Source organism: Pseudopodoces humilis, chromosome 3, assembly GCF_049639895.1.
Source record: "Pseudopodoces humilis isolate 2021_Gansu_Grassland_sample_001 chromosome 3, ASM4963989v1, whole genome shotgun sequence".
Classification (NCBI taxonomy): domain Eukaryota; kingdom Metazoa; phylum Chordata; class Aves; order Passeriformes; family Paridae; genus Pseudopodoces; species Pseudopodoces humilis.
The window spans coordinates 53,076,311-53,101,195 of NC_142202.1; the positions used below are offsets into that span (position 1 = coordinate 53,076,311).

Consider the following 24,885-nt stretch of genomic DNA (forward strand, 5'->3'; position numbering starts at 1 on the left):
AATGTTGTGGAGGTATATCCCTTCTTATATTTTTGGTCACTTGATCCATTCTCAGCCTTGGATCACCTTGCATAAACTTTCAGTGATGCAATAAATAGGGCTTTTTAACCCTTTTTTAACCCAAATTTTCATTAAGGCTTTCAATTAAAATCCATAAGGAATTTTCTTACCTATTAAATGCTTAGTAAGTAAATGAAGATGAAAAGTAGTTGGACACAGCAGTAATAAATACCATATTTTAAAGAGTTTAATTAAACTACTTAGACTTCATATAATAGTGATTAGATGGATACAGAAAGGATAACACTGAAGCAACTGTAACTCCTAGAGTTAGAAAAAGCGGCCACAACAGTAGTGCCACTATATTAAAACAGTGCTACTTAGCCTTTCTTTCAGTCCAGGAAGAAGAGGGAAAAAACCCTAAACTCATTCCAAACTGTACTGTGCAATGTTACCACAGTCGCTTTCCTTAACAACCAAATAAATGAAACCTCAAATTTAGAGCAAATTTTACTGTATTTGTTGTTATGCATTATTTTCTGACTGTGTATAGAAATGTAGGATTTCACAGCTTAGTTTCCAGTATCTTACCAAAAAATATAAGGGCAGGAATGGTGTATTGAGGAAAAGCATTTTAAAATTCTACTAGAAATGAACCAATCATGAATATACAGAATGTACCACCCCAGTTCAGACTGGCTATGAAAAACTCTCTGAAAGTAACAGCAACCCATTGACTAAGGAAATAGAAAGTTCCAACAGGAAAAGTTGGTAAACAAAACTGAAGGAAAAAGAAATGAGCTTGGTTTCTGATAGAGGATGGGAACTCAGCAACACATCTACTTGTGTTTACACAGAGGATGCAGTCTTTTGTTCATTGTAGTAGAAATTTAGCTTCTTGATATTTCAGGTATTTTTTATTCTTTCATAAAAATAATAATTTTTTTATGAGAATTGTTTACTAAATTTTGTTCTTTTACATTATGATTTGATTATAGTGATGCTGTTGTTTATTCACCACATACTGCTCTGCTTCTACAGGTTTTCAAGCAGAGTTCAGATAAAAGAGTATTTTTATCTCTACTTGAATGCGAGTTAAAATATCCTAAGATCACACAGATCTTTATGTCCCACCTCTTAGCCGCTGTGCCATGGCCTATTCTACCTTCTCCATGGCAGTTCTCTGCCCTTAGATCCACTTCTCACATTTGGAGGAGGAATGGGCTGTGCCAAAGAGGGAGGACTGGTCAGTCAGTGCTTGGGCTGCTGCCTTCGTCCACCATACCCCCAGTGGATGTGGGGGGCTGCCTCTCCCCACACTGGTGCTGTCACAGCCCTGCAGGAGCCAAAGGCAGTGCCACCAGAGAGATGTCCTGCAGCTTGAGCCTCAGCTACTGATGGCCTCTGAGAAATGCTCACAGAGGTCTCCCTAACAAACATATTCAGAACGTCCAGTCCCACTTACAGTATTGGATGACTTGGGAGTATCTCATGTCTCTCGAGTTGCAAGAATTTTTAAACAACTGTATTTGACAACATAACTTTTTGAAATAATAATGCCTTTCTTTGTCATGGGACATCATCAGCTTCTGCTACATTTATGATGTCAAGAATCTGGAAAAAGAGAATTGAATGGCCTGATGGGTTTAAGCAGCATTGCACATTTAAGGTTTGCTTCTGTGCTTTACTTGCAGACACCACCACTGTGTTCTTTTGAAGTATTTTAAAATGGATCAAAAGTCACTACTTCCTTTTTATTTGAATGAAACTGTCTTTAACCTGTAGCTACATGTGCATTGGTAAGAAATGCTTATCATCTTTCCATATTTTGGAAGAGGCTGAGATCAGGCAGCAGCACCTCTCTTGGCAGCCTGAGCTCAGGTACCCTGCCCCGGGGGCCGAAAGAACAGATGAAAGAATGTGCTCAGTGTCTGCATAATGTTTGCTTCTTAACACCACATTTAAATTCAAGGCAAAGTTTTTCAGTAATTACTGACACCTCTTATAAAAGCACAAACCAAAATAACAAAATGTGTATGATCAGGCAGTGCTATAAATTTTTTTTGTAGCAAAAAATTTTTTGTTGTTGTTTAGTTTTTTGGGTTTTCTTACAGGTACATAAACTCGCTTGAAGCCAAGTAAATACAATTTGCAAAACAGGGAAAAAATACAGTTAAATGAATATATACACACACACACACACCTTTCCAAGTCTAGATGAAAATACAAGCCTAGCTGTAGAACATGCATATAACACTGTTTGCAGCCTTTTCCCTATTCTGGAACTTGTAATTTAAATAACTACTCACTGGACACAACTGTGCAGTACCTGTTCCCCTCCTGTTGTTGTCATTACAGGAATGACCTTAAAATTCCTTTTGGTTTGTCTTATGCCAAACATTTTCATAAAAATAAATTAAAAAAAAAACCCCTCAGCACTGCGTCTGCAGAACATATTCTCTCATGAACGGCAATAAGACAGTCCTTGATCCAAGTACCGATCAGCTTGTAAGAATATTCAGTGACATTGTACAGCTACAATGATCCATTGCTCAGTAACAGCAAAACAGCAATCACATAAAAACTATTTTTTATTTGAAGCTCTCCAGAAATATTCCCGTGATTAATGAGGGAGAAGAGAATATGCTTGCTCCATGTTATATTAGTAATGACCATTGGGTACTATCAAGTCTCTTTGGATTTAATAGAAGAGTAGTTCTTATAGTTTGATAATTTACTCAGATTCAGAAATTCTGTGTCTGTTTTAGATGAAACAGAATCCATTAATAACTGAGCCATCCACTAAAACCATGATTATTTTTTTGTAACTATTGGTTAGGCAACAAAGTAAATTGTGAAGAGTTTGTTTCTTTGTTTAATAATGTCATCTACTGGAAAATGTGATTTTTACAATTTCTGCTTGTTCATGCATCAGGTGATAGGACTGTCACACCAACATACTGTCCACAGGAACTTTTCATTGACAAACAGAAGTCCCCATGGCTCTAGTCTGCAAGAAACAAAGGCTGGAGTCCAACTGCAGCAGTCCCAATGTTTCTGAGAAGAAATCCCATGAGTAAAACAGCCCCAACCATCATCACACCTGCTAATTTCAGCTGGCACTTGTAAGGCAGGTTCAGAACCGGTTTTGCACAGGGCTCAGTGTCAACTCACTGTTGCCCTGAAAACTAAACCTTCTGATCTTGTTTTTCATAGTTTTAGTTACTTTCCCAGGAAAGTAACTATAAACGTAAGTGTTTACACATTCCTTCTAAGAAACATCTTTGATGGACATTTCACATGACCATGTGATTGGGAAGGTGGTAACTTAATTATCCAATCCCTGGTCATTGTCAAGAATCTATAAATACTGGAGTCAGAAAATAAAGCTACTTCTTTTCCTGTCATACCATTGAGACATGTCCATGTGAATCATTCCATGCCCTTTAGCAACAGCTCACCACCACAGCCCCTCTGTGCATAGATCTGTCCCTGGCTCCACAGGGGTCCCACTTGGGCCAGGGTTGGATTTCAGTGAAAGCCCATATTTTCAGATGGTTACAATTATTAATCATTTCCCAGACTAAACAATGGCCATTTTTATCAACAAAAGGTGAATAAAGGCCCCTTAGGTAGGATGCATGATTTTTTATTAAGTGTTAAATTAATCAAGCTGTTGACAGGATATCATAAGCTTAAATTTAAGCAAATGCTCAAGTGCTTTACTAGAGAGAGAAAGAGAGAGGTGTCTGATATCTTGACAGATCCAGCTCTAAATGAAAATTAATGTTTTGCTCTAACTTGAGACAATTCACTTCCCATTCTGAGAACTGCATGTTTTCAAGACAGCAGTTCTTACACAGTTGTTCAGAAGTGGTAGTTATTTCCAGCCCTAGGAAAAAGGCAGCAGAGGCACATAGCTGAACTGCCTGTCAGAAAACAAAATCTAGTTTAACATAATCATAATAGTGATGATCTCCACTGAAGAAGGTGAAACAAAGATGTAATATTTACTCTTGGAATGACTGTGATTTAAATTAAAGATTAATAAAGTTCATTAATTAAGTGCATAACAGAAATCTATCTGATGTTGATAAATCATTTGTTACATTTGCCATGTGTACAAATCTGCTGTGATTTATGGCTCATTAAATAGATTTCTTTGTGATCTCCCCCCTCTTCCCATCCACCCTAACTGTATTTCTCCTACTGCAGCAGCCATTGTTTTATTGTGCCTGTTATGATACTTTGCTGTCATTGAGGATAGTTATTCAGTTGTTTGCATGAAAAGAAACAAAAATATAGAGGGAGCTGAGGGAAATATGTTAGTTCTACTGTTGTCATATGCTAAAAAACTAATAGTATGAAAAATAGAGCTTCTTGTTTATTAACATCTTGAATTTAACTACCATGTTCATAACATGCTTTGAAAAAATCTGGGGCAGTTTTTCTTAAAAACAAAACAAAAACAAAACCACCCCGGTCCTAACAGATTTAAGGAAGAAGCAAAGTCTTTAAAAAAAAAAGGGAAAAGCCCACACAGGGTGATGATTACTTGAAGGCATGGTGAAAGTGAGGCAACGTTACAGAATTTGTAGTGGATGGAAAGGAGCGAGGAAGATGATGCAGCTGGCTTATGGCCATCCCACCAGTTGCTAGCTGAAGACCTTGCTGTTGGCCAAGGCCATTCAGCCTGTGTGATGGGTCCTCTGAGCCAAATGCCGTTGTGATGTCCCCAATAGTGTTCTGGTTGTCACCTGGTGGGAGCTGCCAGAAACCCATCACATGAGTGAGATCCATGAATGGCAGGCTTGCAGTTTCAGCTGCTGCCTCTGTCTCTTTGTGCACTGGGTACTTGTTAGTATCCCCTACAGGCCCTGAGGAAGCTTCTTCCATATTGATTTTGTGGAGAGACTGAGGTTCTGGTAAGGGCAGGTCCTCGAGAAGGTGCACGTTGTAACCTTTAACATCCACTTTTATCGGTAGATTCTTGAGGGATCCCGCGGCAAATGAGGTAGAACTAAGGTCATATTTGTTAGGCTGATGAAGGTTCAGGTTGATAGGGACGGCTGCTGAACATGGTGTGGGAGGGACAGCTGGGAGGCTGTCTGCACAGCCCATCCTTTGCAAGTGAGGGGAAGACTCAGGAGGAAGAGCAGTTTGTAAGCTTGGCTGGGAATGAAGATGTGAACAGTTATATTCCTCTGTTTCTGAACTGTTCACAATCCCATTTGGCACAGGGACCCTTTCAGGAAGAGGGGACAGCATGCTGGTGTCTTCCTTCAGTCTATATGAAAAGACCTGGTCAAGGAGACCCACTGAGTCACCATTCTGCAACCTGCTCTTCAGCAGTTCTTGTGGATGAGTCTTCCTAGTGTGGCGCGTCAGGTGGTCCTTCCGCCCAAATCTTTGAGCACAGAACTGGCACAGGAAGTCTTTGCAGCCTGTGTGAACCACCATGTGACGTCGCACATCTTTACGGGTATAGAAGTGACGCTCACAGTGGTCACACTTATGTTTCTTTTCCTTCATGTTGCCAGCCGGTTTCCCTGCATGACTTTTGAGGTGTTCCAACAGAACCTCAGTACCACCAAACTCTTGGGCACACACCCTACAGGTGAGGTCCCCGCTGGTGGCAGCATGAAGAGCCAAGTGTCTCTTATAGCCTAGCTTGGTGTTGTACTTCTTGCCACACTCTTCACACTTGAAGGCCATCTTGTTGGGGTCATGAGTTTGAAGGTGATTCTTTAGATGGTCCTTCCTGTGAAAGGTCTTTTCACAGTAGCCACACTGGTGAGATTTCTGTGGAGAATGAGTGGCCGAGTGCCTACAAGAAAAAAAAAAAAACAGAACACACACACACACAAAAAAATGTTGTTTTATATACATTCTAGTACGTTTACTCTTGCAGACTCAAAACTTGAAAACACTGGAATTCTCAAAGGAAGGCATTCTCACAACTTCTAAGGTTATTAGCAAAAGCCTAAATTTTGTGGGGGGAAGGAAGGTGTTGATCATAAAGCATAGAGTAGATTAAAACTGCTCAACACCATCTTTATGAGTAGCCACCATAATTAAGGGAGACTAGTTTTCTCCAATTCTATCAAAAACAGTAATAATAAAGACTGGGCCTCAGGGATTAACTGTCGCTAGAACACCCCAAAGGAAAAAGATGCCTTTTTGATCCCCCACACACCCAGCAGAAAAGGAATGCCTTCAGAGCTGTACCTGAGCAGTTTATATTTGGAAATGAAGGCTTTTGTGCATCCGTGCTGTGAACACTTGTAGGGACGCTCCCCTTTGTGCGCATAAGTGTGGACTGTGAGCTTGTCAATGGAATCAAATATCTTCCCACAAAGTCGGCAGGGATAACTATCTGGCTGCTTCACCTCTTTTCCCTTCAGCAGTGAAGACCGACCATTTCTCCATTTAGGTATAAATCTTACGAGAGCACCACAAGCACTTCCTGAGCTGGCACAGCTGAACTTTGCGGCAGAGGAACAGGAAATGGTCCCAAAGCATTGAGTAATGCTTTTTCCTAATGATGCTCCTCTCAGTTTCCCTTTGAGTTTGCTTTTTGCTTTCACAGGTCCTAATTTATTTGGTGGTCTGAACCTTGTAGGAAGGACTCGGTCTTTATGGATGCACTGGTGGGATTCCAGCAGAGCAAAAGTTGCAAAAGTGCTTCCACAGCTGGAACATATCCAAGGGTCTACGGGCTCTTCCTGCAATGAGAACAGAGACAGGTCTTTCTTACTAATCATTCTAAGGAAAGGTCATATTCTTCTCACTCATCTTCTCCTGTGCTTTTCTAAGACCCATCACTGTCCTTGGTTGCTACCATCTAGTTCTTCAATTGGCAATAGATTCTCTCCAGGAATAAAAACTCAAAGGAAAAGTAAGCTTTTTTAAAAAAAAGCTAAATACTGATTTACTTGTTTTTGTTTAGAATTTACTGTAATAGTTCTGAGTCCTTCACCTTTGTTTATCTGTGCTTACTGAATTTCAAAGTCTCTTGCATTTATAAAATTACTCATAAAAGTAGTTGTAAATTGTACTTTATCCTTGGACTGACACAGTTTATCTGCTATTCCAGCCACACAAAAATGGGATGGGTTTCTGTACAAAAATGTAGTTAAGCCACACAGATTTCCTTGTGTCTTGGGCCGACTCCACGCTCTACCACACAGCAATGGTCCATGGCTACAGGGGAGACTTCCTCACTTAGCTTGACATTTGGCATTAGACTTCCATTAACTGTACAAGAAACATCTAAGGATTAGGGATCCCAAGCCTATCCTGACTTAAAGCCTTTTTTTTCACTTTTTTTTCTTTTTCTTCTTTTTTTTCCCCCAAACAATGTATTGTTTGGAAGCATTACTTCCATGGAAATAAGAGCTCTCCTGGATCCAGCTGAATTCACTTTAAATACTAATATTATAAAAATTCTGACAAAAAACAATTACCAAAAAACTTGAATCACTGACGAAATGTACTTCCAATTAAAGCATGACCACGTACATCCTCAACTTCATCTACCTTTTATGTAAGCTTCTCATAAACTGTCCTTCTTTTCCCTTAGTCTTGGGCTAGCTTGCTCTGGAGAGCATGGTGAGGCTGTATCCACTCCATCTTTATTTCCAGACTGAGCCCTCCTCTCTGCTAAGACTTGTGTCTGATGCTGTGGCTCTTCCACACTTTCCTTCTGGGGAATATTCTCAAGGCTTCACAAGCCTTCTCGGAACATGAATCACTGGCTCATTTGTATTCCCTGTTTCCCATTCTTCCCATTCTTCCTAGATTAAGTATTGATTTTCACAGCCATGTTTTCAACGCTTAACAAACTTTTCCTATCAGTTTAAGGACTTCTGCTATGACACAGAGGGAAGGTATTTGAATTAGTAGAAAGGGGTTACTGAACAGGAAAGACTGAAATAATTAGTGGGTACTCTGGCCAATCAGTCAGAGCAAAAGAAGGGGAAACAGTGAAAATAGTCTGAGACTGGACAGCTTGGTTATCCACAGATTAGTGCCCATCTTAAGCCCTTCCAATACGTCAAGTGGTGCCACTTACTTCTGACTGTATCTGATGGATCCATTGGATTACAAACACAGGACAAGGAAGAACAACCTTTCTCTGAATAGCTGCTTGACTAAAATTGCTAAAAGTACTCAATGGCCTACACTTGCATTACTGGAGTTATATAAACAGAGAAAACATGTAAGTAAACCATAATTTACTATGTCTAGTGATGGCTTCAATGCACTGTAGGGGTACTTACTGCTACTGGAGGCAAAGGAGAGACATCTGATTCTTCTTTAATGAAGACTGCAGAAGCTTCCATAAATTTGGCATAATCGGCAGCATACCATACTTTCAATTCTGTGTGGGGTTCAATTGGCTGCAAATGGAAAAAAAACAGCACATGTTTACTTGTATTAATTTTCCTAAACCAAACAATAAGAAAGATAGGAGGGGCAGGGGTGTGCAGTGTTTTGTCCTTACCCAAACTGCATTTTTTGACTCTGTTTAAATTATTGGTAACTTGGTTTCAAGATTCAAGCATTTTTTGAGCATTACTGCCCACTAGGGCTTGACACTTTCCATTTCTACAAGTGGAATTGTGTATGCACAGAGATTTGGGGCGGGGGGGAGGGGGGCAGTAGCAGGAGGGGTGCCTCAATCCTCAAAACCTTTGCTCAGTAAGATGTATTTGCCTGGGATGTTCAGACAGCCAACAGTCTTTCCAAGCAATATCCCATGCCCATTCCTTGATGTCTGGAAGCCCACTGGACACAACACTTAACTACAGGGCACGGGCAAAGGAAAAATGCATCATGAATGTACAAGATCCTGGATGCCTCCTGGATAAGTCACACCAAGCACGGGTGCAGAGCTGATCAATAGGTGGACTGCAAGCCAAATTGTCGCCTTTCCATGGGCTGGCTCTAACGTGTCAGGCTTGCTATGGGTGTGCTTTATTCTAACTCTGCCCTCCTTCCACTGAAGCCTTCCCCCACAGGATTAAGGGAGCTCATAATCTGCAGTCTCCCATCCAGTCATGCTTGCCCAAATCTCTCCTTGGACTGGACTATGACCTCTTCTGACAAATACTTTCAGTCAATAATACAGCGAATAGAAAAAAAGAGGCATGATTACACTCACTGGCTAAATATCTATTAGTTTTTTAAATGCAAAGGAGAAAACTAAACTTTGGGGTTATCATTTATATGACTCCCTGACCCTGTACACAATTTTCTTCATCTATAATTAAAACCAACACTGCTGCAACAAGGGTAGAGCCAAACTGCACTGTACTTGTAGTTTTATTTTAACTAAGATAAACTCATACCACCAAAACCCCACAAACTAGCCCAGAAAGAGAGCAGCTGAGTCTTATTCCAGAAAATGTAACATCATAAAATCCACTTATTTTGTAATATTGGTGTGGGATAAGCATGGTAGAGGAAAGACAGTGTAGATTGTGAATGTAGATATGTGAGGGGTTAATTGTGGGTTTAATGCTGAAAACTGAATTTTGAACTCCCAAGCACAAGCCTGCCTTGCTAACTACAACCAGTATGGGTTGGGTGTACATTTTGATAACATCTGGCCTAAACAGAAATGGTTTGTTCTGAATTCTCCACTCAGCTAAGGACATGAGGCAGAGTCATTAACTAGGAGGCTCATCATGCATTGTGAGACAAATGTTCAAGGATGTCTTGGACCTTGGCCCGTGACACCTGAGACTGCTACCCACAAAACAATGCACAGCATGACACTGTCATGACTTTCTGCCCAGCTTTCCTAGACTAGCAGCCATCTCCTTTATGGGGAGCTGAGACTTGGTCAATGTGGCTTTGGTGGAGGGCAAGTGCATCAGCGTGTGAAACAGTCCAGTAATTCAAAAACTCTAATCTCACTAAAACTGATATTAAATATCAGTATCCAAATCCACTACAAGTTGTCCTTGTGCCACCAGTGACAAGAGAACTGCAGCACACACTTGAAACTCTCCTGGGATCAGACCAACAGCAACCATGGATGATTTTTATTTGCTGACAATTCTATACCCTTTAAAGCACTTATTTCTAAGGATTGCAGCCATTAGGTCAGAAAGTAAGCTAATGGTGGTGGCAGGATGCCACTTACATGTCTGCTTTAGTAGCTGTAGTTTCATGTCACTGAAATCCCATTTCTTTCTAAAAACGGCAGGGAAAGGAGCCAATCCCACTCCCATCTTAATACACTTTATTAAAAATGTTTTAAGAAAGTATCTTCAGAATCATCCCTAAGTTGGCCTCACAGCATGACCAGCAGGGTGTGCCTAAGTGTAGCACAAGGCCATCACTTTCACTGACCAGGACAAAATCTACAGGATGCCAGAGCACCCTGAATGATGCTGGGACTTCGAAGAAACAAAACCCAAGTAATGCTCTATGACACACAGCACAGCAAAGGTTCCAAGACACATGCCTCATCCTAGGGCACTCTTTGTGTCAGTGTATAGGATGCAACTCTCCATTAACGTCAATGTGCAGAGTTCTGCTGAAGTCAGCAGAGAACTGGTTCAATAGAATTAAAATTATACTGGAAATTCAAAGTTACCAGTTTATAACAACTACTACTTAGAAAAGTTCATGCTTCCCAAATATAGTATTAGTAATCCTGTCAATTTTACAAGCATATCATGCATTCTAAACCAAGCTGAAATCTCAAATGGTATGGACTGCATGAGAATCTCAAACACAGCCTAAATATGTCTCAGAGTATTATATACTATCTCACATTTTTCTTTTTTTCTTAATAATTATGTTGATATTAATCCCCAAATCAGCTATACTCCATACCATTATAAAAGACTTTAAGGGTATGAAATGTTATTCTGTCATCACCACTATACAGTAAACATTTTTCTCACTGTGCAGGTGGAGAAACAAAAATGAAGGAGAAACTGTAATAACTACTATGCCACAGAAATGTGTGCCAGTCTTGGATATGAAACTGAAATGCTGGATTTTAATTCACAGGAACTACTTTTCACTAATCTTTTTTTTTTTTTTTATGTTGCTCACAATGATACACAAGCATTATGTTCAACAGATAGATTTCCACTTCCCAAGTGTGAAAAAGAGTTATTTCTGATTAAAACAAACTCTGCCAAAGAAAATGGCCAAAACAATAAAAACCAAGACTGCATGTTCTAGTTTAATTTATAAACACAGAGTACCTTGTTCTCTCTCTTCAGACAAAGATGCAGTCCAGAATCTCTAACATAAACTGATCATTTCATGGCAACATTACAGCATTCTAAATTTTGCTGAAAAGTCTACAGATTTAACGAACATGAAAAATTGTACATAAAGATTCACTTAACACCCTGCTCCTGAGCACAGAGTAATGTGCTCAGAAAACAACATGTGTCCAGAAATGAAATAAAAGAAAGGAATTTGTTTGTTATTTCCAGAATGAAGTACTGTTGAATGTAATAATGCCAAATAATCTCACCATATACCTACCTGGGATTAAAGAGTGTTCAGTTTAAACACTAGCATCGTGAATGATTTTTATGTTCCCTAGGCTCGATTTCTTCACTACCCACAACAGCAAGTACACAACACCTTTTCCTGACAGAATGTAATCCATCTTTCATTGTAGAAGAGTTAGTCTTTCAGATCTTTTGTCTATAAATTTTCTTTTGGATGAGAGGCGAAGCAATGTAGGCTTAACTACCTTAACTGTTGTGAAGTAGACTTCTCCACAGTGCTGATAAGCCACAAGGGTCTGTTCTTCTTGGTTCCGGGCTAGCCGGACAAACATCATCCAGTTTCCACAGTCCTCATTGGGAGTGTCCAGAAAGTACTTCCCTCCATCTTTCAACACCTGAGACAAAGGGGGAGAACAGGAGGACAAATATGATAAAACTATATGGAGGCACTTTTCTTTAATTTGCAATCACAGCTATCAGTTACCTATCTTGGTCATATGTCCCTTGAAATCATGGTTGTTTTGAAGTAGATCACTCTTAATGAACACTGAGTGCAAAAGAAAGTGAAGAATGAATACCTGCTGAGCACCCCACCACTAAAATAACTGTAGGCCTTTGTATGTATTTCCCATTTATAGTTCATCATTTTTATGTTATATAAAGATAGTATTATAAGAACTAAGTGCAGGCAGGTAGAAAGATAAGCTTTATGCCTTAATCTACTTCCTGAGCCCTTGATAATCTCAAGCTTCAATGCTACTACATTTTGCACGGAACAATTGTATAGCTTGTGTTAATAAGTCCAGAGAGGTAACATACAACATAATGGCATTTTAACAGTCTTCTCTTTTTCCTCTTAACAATGCAAAAGTAAATACAAAAGAACAATTGTGCCAGAAATATATTTTTCTTTTTCCTTTACTTCATTCTTCCTAAATTCCTCCTCAAGAGAATGCCCCTATGAGGCAAAAACTACTGACCTCAAATAAGACAGTTACTTTTCTGCAACAGTGTCTCAAACATGGAGAGACAAAGCCGCACACCTGATGCCAGCACAGTTTGTATTTCTTCTACTAACCATGTAAATGAGCAAGTAACTGCAAAAAAAGAGTGGCATTTTCATTGCTTCTGGGAACTACTTTATCTAGCTTCATCACGTTTCCGATGAAAGCACCTGCCTGTTGGACAAGTTTGGTCACATACTCATGCTAGGGAGAAGTCAAGGCAGCTACTGCTGTCATGTAGGAAATCTGGGACTCTAATCTCCTCTTCTGAAGAAACAGTCCATTCATCAGCCAGAGCTGTGCTTATCACTGTATACTTTTAAGCAAATGGTGCTGACTGATAGAGGATAGGGTGTGGTTTACAATGGCTTGGTGAAGAGGAAGGAACTGGGTGCTTAGCTCATCCATCCATTGTTAGAGAAGTACGTTTTCTGCATTTTTAATAGTGTCTAATCAAAAGACTGAAGATATTTAGTTATAGAGAAGAACAAATCTTTTCTGGTATCTGCATGCTATGAAAATCCCATAGATGGACGGTGCTACTTTCCTGGCAGATGATTCCCATGTGCAAATCAAGTTTACAGCAACTACTGAAGCTGTTACTACTTTGAAGCTCTCAAACTAAAGTTCAGAAGTATTTCCTCACAACACAGTGTTTTCCAGCCCCAGGCTTCTCGAGAAAGCTCAAATGAAGACACAGAATGTGTCACAGGACTGCTGCTGCTGGTGTCTCTCTATCTGGGGGTGAGAGGGCCTGATATGAAATGCAAACTCCGGAAGAACCCTGACCTGTTGGGAAGTCCTGACAGAGGCTGTAGCTTGACCATGGACTCACTGTATGACAGAGCTGTGCTCAGCCATGACCCTGACAGCAAAATGCAAAGACTGGGGCCCAGAGGATTGCGATCAACTCTCGCTCCCAAGGAATTCCTGCAGGAAAGGATGTCCACATAGATTTGTCTAAGCTAGGCTGGTCCTGAGAGGCTATGATTTTTGCTGGATAAAGTAAAAATAATAGTGCGATGGTCCAGGTGAAACAGTCAGTACCTACATGTGCAGCAACAGAAGGTACCAGCTCTAAATAACAGTTCTAAATCTGATTACACTGAGGTAGTGCACTGTGTGTCAAAGTCTATATATAAATGAACTATTATTATTAGTTAATAACAATAACATTTAAAATTAATTCAGAAGGGCTTTCCTATCCCTGCACTGTTTCTCCCTCCTAAGCCAGTGCCTTAGTGCATATTTCTGTCACTCTCACTCAGTGCACAAACTCAAACCTCCCAGTGGTGTGGTGTGGTATAAAGCACAAACCCTTTTGTCTTATCTGGGAGGAAACTTCAGCAGCCATGCTCTCTGAAAAGCTTATCAAGAGCTATTAGACTGATAGGCCTAACACCCTAGAAATGGTAAAACTAGAAAGCAAGAAAGAAAATTGCTAGAAAACACAGTATACAGAAACATTTGGGTACTTCAGGTTATGCTGTACTGCCCGATAATGTGACTTACACATCAAAAGTACAATTAATGAACTAGATCAGATGGCAAATTGACTGATGAAAATACTTAAATAAATATGAGCTGCTAAAGATACATACACATTTCATAGAAAGGCAGTGGGTTTTTACCTGCAGGACTAGCCTGCTCTCATCATAGCAGGTCAGTTTTGTAGACAGTTGACCAACATAAGGGCCAAATTGTGTTCTCTTCTGTATTACTTTCTTTGCAAATACACCAAGGACTGTGAACAAAACAAAGAGCAGTCTAATATTAGCACAGACATCACAATCTACTTATTGTATGCTTACAATTGTGAAAATGGAGATCAACAAAATAGTGTAGAACACATGGATTATTTTTCTAGACAAATTAGCCCAGTAAATAATTTTAAGGTGAAGAAACTTAAAAGAATGTAAATAGGTATTGATTTTTTTTAATAGGAACTACATAGAATAAAAAGTGCCAAAAATTCATGACAGGATGTTAAACTGAGTATGCAACACAAACGTGTTAATACTCCTCAATCTACAAATTGATGTTATCATAGTCCTCTCCTTCTTGGCATAATTTGGGAGGCTGTTCTCTTCTAATAAGAGTGGAAAGAATCTATAAAAACACACCATTAGCCTTCTTAATCATTCCAGTTATTCCACTGCCAGATCAATGGAGTGACAGTGTAGGCATTTTGTCACTCTCTTTCTGAAAACCAATCTAGGCAGGACTGATTTTACACAGGTAGCTGCGGAAAATTTGCACACTAAGAACATCATTCCTTTGTTCATGTTTGGGCATTCAAGTTGCTTTGCTTTCAGAAGTAAACAAAAGTCTTTCTATAATATGAACTGAAAATGCTGCAAAAGGTAAATTACCCTGCTGTGATCTCCTGAGTTTGCAGGGGGTGGATAAGGGATGTAATTTACCATTTTGCTTCTGACCTTTCATTGATTACTCTTTCCTGTTTTGCATGCTTGGGGAAAAGAGAAAAAAAGTAGTAGCGCATGACTGTTATTATTAGATACAAATTCAACATTCATTAAAAATTGATAGACTGAACAGAGCTAACTGGTTGCTCACAGCTAAATGTCACACCAGCTCTGGCTAATGTTCTGCCATCAGTTTATGCGTCTGTTACCAGAAATCAGTCATAAAAAACAGTAGCTGACTGTGAGCTTTAGCTGTGCTCAGCTGAAAACAGTCTTCATAGTGCTAATGCCCAGTGATTATGCCTTGAGTTACTCATGAAAACAGGCTAGTGTTTTTGTCTCCTCTTTCTCAAATGTGGGAAAAAAGAGCTAAAATACTTACTCTGCTGGTTTCCAGCTCTCAGCTCCAACACTCGCAAAGTGAGGTAGTGAGGTAGGGTGAGACGGGCTCGGCTGGGAATAACCCTATCTTTAGCCCTGATGAGTGGTCCGTGGAGTTTGCATTCTCCTATAAGGCTTTTACCGCAATCCTCACACCCTACAAATCCAGAAAAGGGAACCTGTTACTAAAAATGACATACTGCTTTCCAATTTAGTCTCTTCTAATTTTGTCATCTTGAGAACACATCTGGAATTACGAATGCTTTTCTTCACATCAGTGTTCTACATTAGGTAGTGAAAAGATTATCTGCAAGTCAAAACTAAACGAGGAAGGTTTGAAATAACACCTCCAGTTTCTGCATTCTCTCCTGAGCAAATTGGTGTGTCTTGACCTCCAAAGGTTTATACACATGCTCATTTGGAGGTGTCACAAACCGTGCCTTTAAGGACTAGGATGGGAACAAAACTGGACTTCAGTGCATGCCCAGCTATAAAGCAAGATGCATATATTTATACAGAGATGTGGACAAAGTTGTTAGCAATAACCTAGGTAAGGTTGGTCCCTTCCAACCTTAGCCATTCTGTGATTATGAAATTCTGAAATTTGCAGAGATCCAAGGAATCCAAGTAAGACTTAGTGTCTGCCACACAGACCGTTCTCAGCAGAAGACGAGACCCTCGGGGTACCATGAGAAATGAGTACAGTGGGTCCTACAGCCACAGCTCAGCTGACAATCATGCAGGGCCAGCCTTCTCATAGGCTGCTCTGCCTGTAGAAGTAAGGAAAAGGGGCACACCACATCTCCCAGCTGTTGATTCTCCACAATGACATCTTCAGGCTGAACACACGGACCATCCAGAGAATTCATTAAAGAGAAATACATGTCTGCAAACTGACTTTCCCCCAGCACAGTGAGATATTTTTGGTTCAGTGCAACTCAAACTGGTTGCCAGGGAAACTCATACAGAGCAGTGACAAAACTGAGCAATGAGACTTTCCAGCAGAAGGTCATCTCAGCACTGGTGTCACACAGGGCAATGGGAAAAAGGGGACTTCTTGCACAAAACCTTTTTATAGACAGTAGAAACCAAACCAGTGAGCTAACAATGCTTTATGACTGAGTTAAAAAAAAAAGCTGATATTGGTCATCCATGACTACCTCGTTTTGTTTTCCTTCTGAAAACTCTGCTGAGCAAGTCTATTCAGTGAGTGACAATACAGAGCAGAGGGGAGCCAGAACAGCCAAGAGATCCCAAGGGAGCACTGCAGCAGAGACTGGGGCAGGAGAGGTGAGGCTTCATCACAGACAGGGGCTCATAACCAAGGAGCATAAAGGGCTTGGGAGACACTGCCTGGAGAGACATCAGAGATAGTCTTTGAAAAAGGACAGTAGCATCATCAACGTCATATTCAGGGTACCTCAAAAAGGCTTCTGTTTGTAAACACAGGCAGGCACTTGACTAAATCACGTACCTTGAGGGTCTAGTCCAAAATGTCCCCAGATAAGCCTAAAGGATTCCTAATGAGTTCTTTGGGCTCTCCATCAACTCCAACTGAGAAAATACACTTGTGTGTTGGTCAGGCTGCAGGCACTACAATAGTCAGAATTTTTCAATAATTTGTGGACCATGGAAGTTTTCTTTTGCCATGGCTCCCAGGCTGCATACCTGAATAGCTGAAAAACATGACTTGTTTTTTGCTAGTGCTAAAAAGAACATGCTCCTCTACAGCCATCACTTAAAATGCACAAAAACTCCAACAATATAGCTGCCAGGCAGATTTTTCTTGTTATACATTTGTTTATGTACTATAAAATCTTTTACAGCTAGGCTACAAGAAAATAAAAATATTTCCTTGGTGATTTAACTTAAGTGGCTTTTAAAGAAATTCACCCTTCTGAGGGCACCAAAATTATGAGGGCTTCCTGAGCCTGGTTGGAATAATAGTGACTTTGTCTCAAGTCAAACAGCTCCTGCTTGGAGAGTCATTGTATGCAAACGGCCGAAACACATTACCAAAAGCAAAATGGAGACAAAGAACTGCTGTTAGAGGAAGGATGTGTCTAATCATAAAGTACACGACCTTATCAATCCATGCCATACCTCTGTGATTCATCACTGAGCAAACCTTCCAGCTGCCCCGGGGCTGTGCCCACCTCTGAGGCTCCAGGGTGGGCAGTTCACAGGAGGGCTAGAAAGGGAAAGTAGGGGGGAATGGGCATCCCTTGAATCAGTCTCCAAATTCTGCAGCAGTGCTTCATTAGCTAACCCTCCTTGCTCCTCCAGATCCAAGACAGAAGGTCTGAAATGATTCACACATGGGTAGTAGTGGGGGTCCTCTCTAAAATCAGGAACTGTTTTGCATCCCACCAGGTATTGAGCAAGGGCCTCCACGCTGAGCAGCCCCACAGACAGCTGCCCAGGCAGCACACCTCAGCAGCAGCACAAAGACATCAGCTAGTCCTGAACAAAACCACCTGCAGAGCTGGAAGTGCTGTTAAGCACCTTGTTAGCATGGCCTGGGATTCTGACCTGGCATAGCTGCCCAACACCTTAAAATATGAGATTAGCTCCGTTGGTTAGAGCATGGTGCTAACAACACCAAGGTTGGTTCAGTCCCTGTACACTTAAGAGTTTGACTTGATCATACTTGTGGGTCCCTTCCAACTCAGAATATTCAGCAATTCTGTGAAACATCCAGAGCTGTCCAATGCTTGTTCTAAGGTTTTCTATGTTTCATTATATGGGTCATGAAGATAACTAGAACAACTTAAGTTATTTACTAACAGGCATACTTGAATTACATCTACTACACAGTATTTTTGACCCCTCACCTCAACATGTTATAGTGCCCTGTACTGCAAATTTATTGCATTCTAAAAATTGCCAGGTGTACCAGAAAAATAGGATTGGAGCACTGCAAATAGAATTACTTTAGACGCTACTGAAGGAAACTGAGATCTTTGTAATTTCTATCCCCAAAACAAACAGTGCAAAACTGTCAAGTTCACATTCTTCCTCAGAGTTAATTACAGGCCAAGTCATGATCCTTTGTGTCTCAATGCTAAATTATAGATGCCATTGGCAAAGGAATGTACATAGAGCCGCAACTCTATCTTTCAAAAATCAGTTTATAATGCTTACACAGATTTTATGCCCTTTTTAAACTTGGCTAATTAAGCAAATATATATATTTTTAACAACAGCTTCAGAACACACTCTAACCTGTTCTGAAATAGGGTGCATCCAGCTATGGAAACAACACACACTTTGTTGTATTAGCACTAGAAATGAAAAACACTTGGTCAGAAAAATCACTTTCGGCACAGATTTCTTCTTCTTTTTGCTAGGTACCTCGACACTTTTTCCGTTTCCTTGCTCCCTCAAATTGTATTTACCCAAATAAAATTAATGGATTCAAGGTCACGAGCAAGCATGCAAGAAAAAGTAAAACTGCCACCATTCCTCTACTTTGTTGTGATTTAGATGAGTAGGCAACAAAAAGAAATAAACAAGATTTACAGGAGTTACAAGCTGTTAAAAACCAGCTTGAGTCATTAACTATATCCTTAGAAAAACAATGCTATATTGTTCCCCAGAGGGTACTTCTTCATTCTTCCTCAGTCCTTGCAATGATTCTGAAAAAATTCCAAATAATGTCTTTCTAGCTATAGATAAGACTGTAAAAACGAATAGATCTTGTAGCTGTTAGGATTTTTAGTTTGCTGCACCTCTCTGCAGCAGTGGGGAGGCAGGCGTGCAGAAGAGCCCAGCCCTGGTGCAGGTGCAGGCTCTGGCCAGGTGTGCAGCCACCACCGCCACTGCAAGGACGAGGTGCTCACCCCTGCCAACCACCTCTGGAGGGGCTAAGAGAAGGGTACATCTCCCTGACACCCCCAGCTGGTACCCCTGCCCCTGAATGCCTCTGCTCCCACTTCTCCCGCATATTGGGAGGCATGGTTGGCAGCAGCCAACCCCTGTCTTTCCCCTGCTCTTTGGGTCATCACAAAACTGAGAGCCGCTGCCCGCAGGACGCACTCCCACCGCGTGAGCTGACTGGACACTGGTAGCTGTGTTCCCAGGGAGGAGAATGGGCTGTGAGTGTGGCTCACCTGTACCGTCCTCACCATGCTGGTTCTTCACCCCAGTCCAGGTCTAGGTGACAGCTTTCCTTTGCTGCAGCCTCTACAGCCTGGCAGCCTCAGCTGCCTCGTCCTCCAGACAGCTCTGGGGCCAGCCACGCTGCACTGGGACGAGCTCCCGCAGCCAGCGGTAGCCAAGCTGGCACGGCAGCTTGGGCAAGCTGGACTTGAGCACAGTCAACAAACTGGTTTCCAAAACAGCAGCACGGTTGGAGCACCGTGCCACCCCCACAGGCACAAGCCCGGCCTCGGGGAGAGCTCATTAGTGTGGGCACGGAGCCACGGGCTGCGGTTACACAGAGCCCTACTGCACAGATAACGGGAGCTATACATAGCCATACTAGGAACTGCAATCACTGTTGTGATAGCTCACACATGCCACCAGACCCTTAACCAATCAGCAGCAGAACATCACTTTTTAAAACCAGTTTGCTAAAAACTAGATGCCTATCAGGACCTCCTCCCTGCGTTTTCTCTGACCCCCGCTTTCAAACAAGACTTCACAGTACCTGAACATTTCAGTGGCCCACAAGATGCCCGTGGTGCAATTATGTTCCCTGTGAAGGCAGAGGTAAATCATTCCTTTTCAATTGTCCACTTGGAGCAAATGCATCCTGTGAGAAATGATCAGAGGCTGAGCAGACCCTGGCATTCACTGCGCTGTTTTTCAGTATTAGAATTAGCTCCCATGCGCAGAGGGAACAAAGATCAGTGTACACAGCAGTCCAAATCCTAGCCTAATTACAATCATAAGATTTGCATAGCAAACAACAGTAATTTATTCTGGAGTAAAACTGTAGCACTCCATTAGCCTTGTTCAGCTTTCACAGAGAGGAGCACTGCAAAAACACCTTCTGGATATTTTCTGTCTGAGATGCACATGCCAGTCTTGGTTCTCTTAGCCAAAGGTGCATGAGGGTTTCCAGACTGAGGTTTGTTCTGCAACACTCTGTGCTGGAAAAGCTTGAAATCCTTGTTCTACAATTTATTTGGCAAAAAATTCAAAGTATTCAATTAGCAAACAGTTAATCACAAGTTATTTTCCCATTATTGTGGGCCACTGACACACATTTTCTCTGTAAAAAACATTTATGAAAGAAGCCTTATATCCTAAATTTGATGTGCAAAATTAATTTTTAACTGATTAATAATTGATTCTATTTATATTGAAGTAGACTAGAATTTGTTATAATTACCAGAGTTCCGAATAATTTTGTTCAAATCCCATCAATTTTGGGTATTTTGTTATGCTAAACTGTCTACAGGTTGTGTCTTGTTAACTGTAAAAACTGATCCTTAGTCCAGCACCAAAATGGGTGAACATTTCCTCAATGTCTCCTTTTCATATCTTTTCTATGTTATACACCAAAACCTTGTATTAGCAGAGATGTACAGCTGCTCAGCTCTGCATGGAAAAAAATAAAAAATAAATCAAGAAACCTCACTATGAAGAAATATGCACTTCTGTGCATGACACTGTATTATTTGGGAAGCAGGTGCAGTGTTTTCCATAACCCTGCACCCAAAATAATACCACCCTCTCAAGGAAGGAGAAGGAAAAAAAATAAATTAAAATTAAGCAGACTTACTCCAGTTTGCTTGAGAGGGAAACTTTAGATTTCAAGCAGAGAGTTCCCATGTGTTTGACACATGGAAACCCTGAAGCCTTGCAGTCTCTACCTGGTGGCACCAGCACAGAAAGTGTGGACATGCTGCTGGGGCAATACGGGCCCCTTACCAAGGCCTTGTGCTGCCATGCCCAGGTTTTCTGGTGAGAGGATGGGAGCTCCTGAGACAGAGGTGAAGGGCGAGGAGGAGTCCTGGTCCTGCCCAGGCATTAGTGGCACCCTGCACATAAATGCCTACTGCTCTTGGGGCCCCCTCCCTGGGAAAGGGAATGGTAGGTGGTTTGCAAACATCCCAGAAATCATTCTGAACATTAAACATATTCATGGGAACATGACTTCACTCTACTAAAATGTAAAACTTTAAAAATGAGTTACTATATTTGGAGACAGAGGCAGAGAGAGAGAGAACAGCAAACATGCCTTACTGCCACCCCACCCCATACATTCAGTTAGACCAGCAGGTCAAGCTGATTTCCTAAAACCCAGCACTGCAGGTGAGCCTGGCCCTCAGGCACCCAGACACGGACTCGCCGTGACACCCTCCCTCACCTCACCTCCATCCTCCCTGTGCTTGTCTTTGCTCCCAAGAAGAATGAAGATTTGGAAGGAGAGTAAACCCTTAGGTTTTCAGCGGTAGGAGATCATCTGTCAAGGCACCTGCTCCTTCCTCACAGCAGTATGATCCTGACCAGCTGTTCTTATGGAAGAATGCCTCTAGAAGGGTGGCTCAGCACTTATCTGACTGTAAAGAAACCTAACACAAAGCATGTGTGCATTTTTCTGTCAGACATAAGTTCCAATATGTAAATTCTTCCAAACTGCAAAACTACTTGTTATGCAAACACATACAAGGTAACAAACACTGTGATTCATTACTAATTCCTAATAGGGTGTCATCATAATGATAATCAAGCTCATGTGGGAACAGTAAGTCTTTCATCTGGTGGCCATGAAGTTATACAACAGGCATAGCCCAAAGGAATTTAAACAGCTTTCCATAAAAAGTCAGTCACACCAATCCCAATGAGGCTTTTTACCATGCTCATTCTGTCTAGCAACTCTGAATAGCAAAACAGTTGGAGAAACCTCAAGGAACATGGCTGGACTATGGAATTCAGCAGTTTCAGCATGTTCCCATGAAAGTTGTGCAGCAAAAGCATACCTGTGCTCTGATGTATCTTAGGAACTCCACAGAAAAAGTTACCTTCGCTGTTTGAGCACCTGAAAAGGCAGTAACTTACACATCTTTCCTGCAAAACTAAAAGAGAAAAAAGCCCCAACAAATCCACAACACAAAAAAAAAAAAACAAAAAAAACAAAAAGAAAAAAAACAACCAAACAGGAGGGAAAGTATGTAGGTGCAAAGTTCACTGCAACTAGTTTATCAAAGTTCTTGGTATGTTCATTCATCTAAAAATGATTTGAGGTCAAAAAACTCATTGATTGATTGAAAGCTAATTTAAAAAATAATCATTGTCTGGTTATTCTTGGGATAAAACTTACGTGTCACATTTCCAGTACACCACATGGGATTTGGTTGTTATCAGAACCCATATACATAAATATATATACATAAATATATTCAAGTGAAGTCACCTCCCATAGTTTACATGTAATAGCTTCTAATCAGCACAAACAAAGAGACTTCTCTCTCTGCTGAAACCTGAGTACATTTTGAACAATCATATGGAAAAATGCAGTTGGATTTTCAAAGGATTTTTTTTTTCCTTCTTCCCTCTCCCTCCACTGTCTTGGCATGAAGTCATATAAAATTAGACCCAGAAACAAGGAAGGAGGTTAACAGCAAACTCACAGAAACAACTACTATTTTTTATGAGAAAGAACCTGAGTCAGCATAGCATGGTTGCATGAAATTCCCAGCAAAAAGCCCTCTGAGAGGGAATCCTTCCTGTTGTACTCTGCCCACCCTCCCCAGCAGCAGTCTGACCTGGAGCAAGGCTGTGGCATCTTCTGCTCACTTTAGGTCTTCACAGCACTGTCCAAACTGTGTTGCTTCTATACTGCAGACAGGAAGATTAAAATCTCCCTGTCACAGAAACAGCATCCAAGAGAGTCATATTCAAATTGCTCATAAGCACCCTGTGGGCTCCTGGGCCACATGTTGGAACCCCCAATCTGCATCTCCCACACCACAGATTCTACCTACCAGAGCAGAAGTATTTCATATATCTCAAGCACTTTTCTTTTGGGGAGATTTTTGGCAGGACGGTTGATTTATTTTAGTGTCAGATGTTTTAGTGGAAAATGTGAATGCTACTGTGGCAGTCCAACACAGACACCAGAATCTTCCATCTTTATAACAGCAGGAAAAAACCCATATAATACATCTTCCTAAATGCATATATGTATAAATACAAATGCACACAGGCACACACATTCCACATTAATGCATTAATACTGTCAGCAGTTTTATTGATGGCAGGTCAACACCACGGTTTCAATTCTGATAAAGGAAGTGCAACAATTATAATGAGTAAAGCTTAGTATTGATCAGTTGAAGTATTTCCAAGCCTTGCAACATTCCCTTAAAAGGGAACCTTCGACTGGGTCTCTCTCTCCTTCGTTGAACTTGGTTCTTACTGGCCACCAAGTCCAGATGTTGTGTGAAGGAGACTGGTGAAAACTTGGTGACAAAAGCTCCCTCTCCTAAGAAAACCAGTCCAAATCAATCCTTCATTTTCCACTGGTGACTTTCAACATGGACTTGTGGGAACTCTGCCAGCAAAGAGACTAGCACCTGGGATATATCTCCAGCTGCTTACTGGAAGAAAGAACCAGGCAAGCAGACACACTTTGGAGGAGGTAATACGAGTTTACAGTAGAATGCAAAGAGGAAGCATGGCATGTAGAGCGAAGAGGTACCATACCCATCCCGTGGCTGCAGAACCTGATGTCTTTAGAGGCAATTGTAACATGAAGCAAATGCAGCTACTGGAAATCAAAGTGTAGTGTTTGCACCCCAGGACTCACTTCTGCAGGTATCATTAGTCTGTGCACATGGCTCCACTGATGTGCAAGTAGCCATTATGAAAGAAAGAAGTCCGTGTGGAGAAGTGAATACATGTACACTTAAGATTGGTCAGGACTGAGACCTTGGAGTCCTGAAAGAACACTCCAGTCAATATTACATTCAGTGGAAGCTATTAATAATACTGGAAAATAAGTTCACTTTCTCAGTGAGCCATCCAAACTTCCTACTGATATTCCCACTTGCCCAAGAGAAAAAAAAAAAAAAAGTTAATTTTTTTTTAAATCAATGAACCCTAAAGTACATATCTAAAATACTGAAATGATGGAGTTGTCTTTTAAAAGCAATGACCTTAGTAAATGAAGGGTCATTAACAGCTTAGCAGAACAGCTTTAGTTCTTACTGTGCATCCACTTCATAACAGAAAACTTCTGTTATTCCTTGCTTCGTTTCCAACAGGAAAAGCATGCTTGATTCCCAGCCTCTCTGGGAACAAGATGGGAAGGAGACTCTCATCCTTAGCCTTTATGACCCTGTTAAATTATCCTCCTCTTTTAAAGCATGAAGTGATTTCTTTAAAAAAAACCCACATAGGCACTGGGAAGCTCTGCTGCTGAACAGACACAAAAATTAATACCTGTGGAAAAAATATTCACATGTACAAGTATTGCATCTGTGTTTCAATTAATTTGTTTTCTTTTTCCTAAGATCCAACATTTATTTTTTTTTTCTACAAAAATATTTTTATGGAGAACCATATGATAATTAGCTAATGTCTTGACTGATACTGTAATAAAGAAATTATTTCTACCTGCACTTTTTTAAC

General features: G+C 40.9%; 1 protein-coding gene across 1 annotated transcript in view; it reads right to left on the bottom strand.

The window, feature by feature from the left end:
• Positions 1-193: 193 nt before the first annotated feature.
• PLAGL1 (PLAG1 like zinc finger 1) overlaps positions 194-24,885 on the bottom strand; it is a 47,613-nt gene continuing 22,921 nt past the window's right edge. The window contains exons 3-8 of the mRNA XM_088053313.1: positions 15,302-15,457; positions 14,125-14,237; positions 11,735-11,884; positions 8,283-8,402; positions 6,229-6,725; positions 194-5,827 (exon numbers count right to left, since the gene is read on the bottom strand). Coding sequence (XP_087909439.1) covers positions 4,552-5,827; positions 6,229-6,725; positions 8,283-8,402; positions 11,735-11,884; positions 14,125-14,237; positions 15,302-15,457 — 2,312 coding nt within the window. The 3' untranslated portion in view covers positions 194-4,551. The remainder of the gene's footprint in view (positions 5,828-6,228; positions 6,726-8,282; positions 8,403-11,734; positions 11,885-14,124; positions 14,238-15,301; positions 15,458-24,885) is intronic.